The 5,596-nt window shown below is 36.2% G+C and overlaps 1 protein-coding gene across 1 annotated transcript in view; it reads left to right on the forward strand.

Annotated features, from left to right (window-relative positions):
• LOC101142646 (zinc finger protein 724) overlaps window positions 1-5,377 on the forward strand; it is a 30,437-nt gene extending 25,060 nt beyond the window's left edge. The window contains 2 exon segments of the mRNA XM_031004021.3: window positions 2,884-2,997; window positions 3,000-5,377. Of these exon segments, the coding sequence (XP_030859881.1) occupies window positions 2,884-2,997; window positions 3,000-4,531 (1,646 nt within the window). The 3' untranslated portion in view covers window positions 4,532-5,377.
• The last annotated feature ends 219 nt before the right edge of the window (window positions 5,378-5,596 follow it).

Genomic DNA, 5,596 nt, shown 5'->3' on the forward strand with positions numbered 1-5,596 from the left:
GACACGGCCACTCCTCTCCCAGGACAAGGTTTTACCCTCAGGAATTATGCCCACAATAGCTTTGCCCCTAGAGTTTTCTGCCAAGAATATACACAGGTGACTAGAAGACTTTTGGCTTATCTCAACCCCAGACACTGAATCTGTAGCAGGAACCTGACTCCTTCACCAACACAGGCTTCTGGACCTCCTGATTATAATCTTCTGCCTGTACAGACACAAAGTTTTCTGAAACAAAGAGACTTACTAATGTTAATTTATTGTTCTATTTGATTCTTGTATCTTTGTCCCACATTTTCTGTCTCTTTGTGTCTTCTTTATTTTTATTTTATATGCTTTTACTTCTTCCTTATTTTGTTTTGTGTATCTATATAGATGTATTCTTTGTGCTAAGAAATTTATTTTTGTGTATGTGCATATCTTTCCCAGAAAATAATGTATTTTAATATGATTATATGTTGTTTTGTTGAGTCTTGTTATTTTCATTGGAAGCAACTGCTTTCAGCGCCTTTTATATATAAGGCAGTACCAATATACTTCTTTAGAATTCATTTAGTTTTGAAGTTTTTTTTCTTTTTATTTAGCAGGACAGATTTTGTGATGGTATTATACTCACTTGATAGCCATATATATATATATATATTTTCAGAACTTTGACTATATCACACAATATCCTTCTGGCCTGCAAAATTTTTCTTGAGAATCCACTTGCTATCTCATAAGAGTATTCTTGCAAATAACACCTTTTTTTTTTTTTTTTTGAGACGAAGTTTTGCTATTGTTGCCCAGGCTAAGTGCAATGGTGTGATCTCAGCTCACTGCAACCCCTGCCTCCTTTGTTCAGGCAATTCTCCTGCCTCAGCCCCCCGAGTGGCTGGGATTACAGGCAGGCACCATCACACCCAGCAAAGTTTGTATTTTTAGTAGAGACAGGTTCCCCCATGTTGGTCAGGCTGGTCTTGAACTCCCGACCTCAGGTTGTTGGCATGCCTTGGCCAACCAAAGTGCTGGGATTACAGGCATGAGCCGCTGCACCCAGCCAACACATCACTTTTTTGTTGCAGCTCCCAAGATTCCCTTTTCTGTGACTTTTACAATTTTGCTTACATATGTGTTTGATATAAATATCTTTGCTTGTATCCTAGTTTGTTTGTTGAGGTTTTTTATTTTTACATCATTTTTCAACATTTTTCAGGTTTTTTTATATTTTTTTACCTCCCTAATTTGTTTACTAATATTTTAAATATTTTTGTTCTTATTTCCAGTTTTCTGATTTTCTGTAGTTCTCTGTGTTCATATTTCACTCACTGAGTGTTACTCAATTTATTTCATTTTTTATTGTTTCTTCCTCAAATTTTTTTTTTATTTTATTTTTGAGATAGAGTTTTGCGCTTGTTGCCCAGGCTGGGGTGCAATGGCATGATCTCCACCCACCGCAACTTCCACCTCCCAGGTTCAAGCAATTCTCCTGCCTCAGACTCCCGAGTAGATGGGATTACAGGTGCCTGCCACCATGCCAGACAATTTTGTATTTTTAGTAGAGACAGGGTTTCTCCATGTTGATCAGGCTGGTGTCAAACTCCTGACCTCAGGTGATCTGCCCACCTCAGCCTCCCAAAGTGTGGGATTACAGGTGTGAGCTACTGCACCTGGCCACATTGTAATCTTTTATTAAAATTTGAACATTAAAAAGTTACCTGTCACAATCTTTGTAATATGGCTTTCAACTGGCATACTTTGAACAATTGTCTGAGTTAGAGATTCTGAGAGTCCCTCAAACATGTTCTTTGAGTGTGTCTTGTCTGAGATTTTGTGTTTATTTTTTAAAGGAAATTATTCTTCTTTTTTTTTGGAGATGGAGTCTCAGTCTGTCACGAGGCAGGAGTGCAGTGGCGCGATCTCAGTTCACTGCAACCTCCGCCTCCCAGATTCAAGCAATTCTCCTGCCACAGCCTCCTGAATAGCTAGGACTACAGATACGTGCCACGATGCCCAGCTAAGTTTTGTATTTTTAGTAGAGATGGGGTTTCACCATGTTGGCCAGCATAGTCTTAATCTCTTGAACTCGTGATCCACCCGCCTAGGCCTCCCAAAGTGCTGGGATTATGTGCATGAGCCACTGCACCTGGCCCCTAGTCATCTTTTTAATTAATATTCAGTAATCACTTGCTACACCTGTTTTCCTTCTGTGGTACTGCAGTCTCTCTACTGCTGTAACATTTACCTTTGGTCTCAGCAGACTCAAACTGTCATTCCAAAGTATACCACCATTTCTTTCTGCACTATATATCATAGAAGACAGAAGCCAGTGTGTGGAAAGGCCCGGACAAGCAAGTAATAAAGAAATTTGAGCCAGTATTTTACTAGTCTTTTTTTTAACAAAATCAAAAGTTGGCAAGTTACCTCTTTTTTATTTATTTATTTATTTATTTATTTTTATAATTTTTTTTTTTTGAGATGTATTCTCACTCTGTTCCCCAGGCTGTAGTGCAATGGTGCAATCTTGGTTCACTGGTACCTTAGCCTCCCCAGTAGCTGAGGTTACAGGTTGAGCGACTGCACTTGGCTGGGAATTTACTTCTAAAGGCATTATGTTATATTGGGAAGCAGGAATAGCCATGTTGGGTAAATGTAACAAACATTTGCTTTTCCGTTCTGTGTGACTTTGTGCTCACCTGGGGTACTTCAAACACTTAACTCATTTATAATTTTTTCTCAGATATATTTTGGTTAGTACGTTTTCATTACATATAAAGAATTAGAGCCTTTGGTATTTTGCTATGCTATCTGGTTTATGCAGTTTGTATAATGTTATAGGTTAGATTTGTAATCTATATTTATATGAGTCTAGTAAGTGGAGTAATTTGATATTTTTATTTCTTTCAGTTATATGTTCTCATTTTGCTGAAGACTTTTGCCCAGGGCCAGGCATTAAAGATTCTTTTCAAAAAGTGATACTGAGAGAATATGTAAAATGTGGACATAAGGATTTACAGTTAAGAAAAGATGTAAAAGTATGAATGAGTGTAATGTGCACAAAGAAGGTTATAATGAACTAAACCAGTGTTTGACAACTACCCAGAGCAAAATATTTCAATGTGATAAATATGTGAAAGTCTTTCATAAACTTTTAAATTCAAATAGACATAATACAAAACATACTGGAAAGAAAACTTTCAAATGTAAAAAATGTGGCAAATCATTTTGCATGCCTTTACACCTATGTCAGCATAAAAGAATTCATATTAGAGAGAATTCTCACCGATGTGAAGAATGTGGCAAAGCCTTTATCTGGTTTTCAACCCTTACTAGACACAGAAGAGTTCATACTGGAGAGAAATCCTACAAATATGAATGTGGCAAATCTTTTAACCGGGACTCAAACCTTACTACACATAAGAGAATTCATACTGGACAGAAACCCTACAAATGTGAAGAATGTGGCACATCTTTCTACCAATTCTCATACCTTACTAGGCATAAGCTAATTCATACTAGAGAGAAACCCTATAAATGTGAATATGGCAAAACTTTTAACCAATCTTCAACCCTTACTGGACATAAGATAATTCATACTGGAGAAAACCCCTATAAATGTGAAGAATGTGGCAAAGCCTTTGGTATTTTCTCAACCCTTACTCAACATAAGATAATTCACACTGAAGAGAAATCGCACAGATGTGAAGAATATTGCAAAGCTTATAAGGAGTCCTCACACCTTACTACACATGAAAGAATTCATACTGGAGAGAAACCCTACAAATGTGAAGAATGTGGCAAAGCCTTTAGTGTATTCTCAATTCTTACTAAACATAAAATAATTCATACAGAAGAGAAACCCTACAAATGTGAAGAATGTGGCAAAGCTTTTAATCGATCCTCACACATTACTACACATAAGAGAATTCATACTGGACACAAACCCTACAAATGTAAAGAATGTGGCAAATCCTTTAGTGTATTCTCAACCCTTACTAAACATAAGATAATTCATACTGATGAGAAACCCTACAAATGTGAAGAATGTGGCAAAGCTTTTAACTGATCTTCAATCCTTAGCATACATAAGAAAATTCATACTGGAGAAAAACCCTACAAATGTGAAGAATGTGGCAAAACTTTTAAGCAGTCATCACACCTCGCTGGCCACAAGCAAATTCATAGTGTACAAAAACCCTACAAATGTGAAGAATGTGGCAAAGCCTTTAGTATATTCTCAACCCTTACTAAACATAAGATAATTCATACTGAAGAGAAACCCTACAAATGTGAAAAATGTGGCAAAACTTTCTACCGATTCTCAAACCTTAATACGCATAAGATAATTCATACTGGAGAGAAACCTTGCAAATGTGAAGAATGTGGCAAAGCTTTTAACCATTCCTCAAACCTTATTAAACATAAGCTAATTCATACTGGAGACAAGCCCTACAAATGTGAAGCATGTGGTAAAGCTTTTAGGCGGTCTTCACATCTTAGTAGACATAAGATAATTCATATTGGAATTTATACTGAAGAGATTGTACAAAAGTGAAGAATGTGGCAAAGGCCTTTACTGCTCCTATTCCCTTACTAAAGAATGTGGCAAAGCTTTTCACCAGTACTTTACCCTTACTACACATAAGATAATTCATGCTGGAGAGAAACCCTACAAATGTGAAGAATGTGGCAAAGATTTCTATTGATTCTCATACCTTACTAAATATAAGATAATTCATATTGGAGAGAAATTCTACAGATGTGAAGAATGTGGCAAAGGCTTTAATTAGTTCTCATCCCTTACTAAACATAAGAGAATTCTTACCATAGAGAAATCCTACAAATGTGAAGAATGTGACAAAGCTTTTAACCACTTCTCAACCCTGCCTACACATAAGATAATTCATACTGGAAGGAAACCCTACAAATATGAAGAATGTCTCAAAGCTTTTTACTGATTCTTATACCTTACTAAACATAAAATAATTCATAAAGGAGATAAATTATACAAATGTGGAGAATGTGGCAAAGCTTTTAACAAATCCTCATCCATTAGTAAACATAAGATAATTCATACTGGAGAGAAAACCTACAAATGTGAGGAATGTGGCAAAGCCTTTAGCCTGTCCCTCCAATTTACTGCACATAAGATAATTTATACTGGAGAGAAGCCCTATGAATGTGAAAAATGTGGCAAACCTTTTAACCAATCCTCAACCCTTACTACACATTAGATAATTCATGCTGGAGAGAAACCCTACAAATGTGAAAAATGTGGCAAAGCTTTTAACCAATTTTCAAACCTTACTAAACATAAGATAACTCATACTGGAGAAAAATCTTACAAATGTGAAGAATGCAGCAAAGCCTTTATCCAGTCCTCAACTCCTACTAAACATAATTAATGATGGAGAGAAACCATACAACTGTGAAGAATGTGGCAAAGCTTTTAACCAGTCCTCAAACTTTATTGAACAAAATAATTCATACAGGAGAGAAACCCTACAAATGTGAAGAATGTGACAAAGCCTTTAACCAGTCCTCAATTTTTACTGAACATAAGAAAATTCATACTGGAGAGAAACCGTATGATTGTGAAAAATATGGCAAAGGCTTTAAC

This window comes from Gorilla gorilla, chromosome 20 (assembly GCF_029281585.2).
Source record: "Gorilla gorilla gorilla isolate KB3781 chromosome 20, NHGRI_mGorGor1-v2.1_pri, whole genome shotgun sequence".
NCBI lineage: Eukaryota > Metazoa > Chordata > Mammalia > Primates > Hominidae > Gorilla > Gorilla gorilla.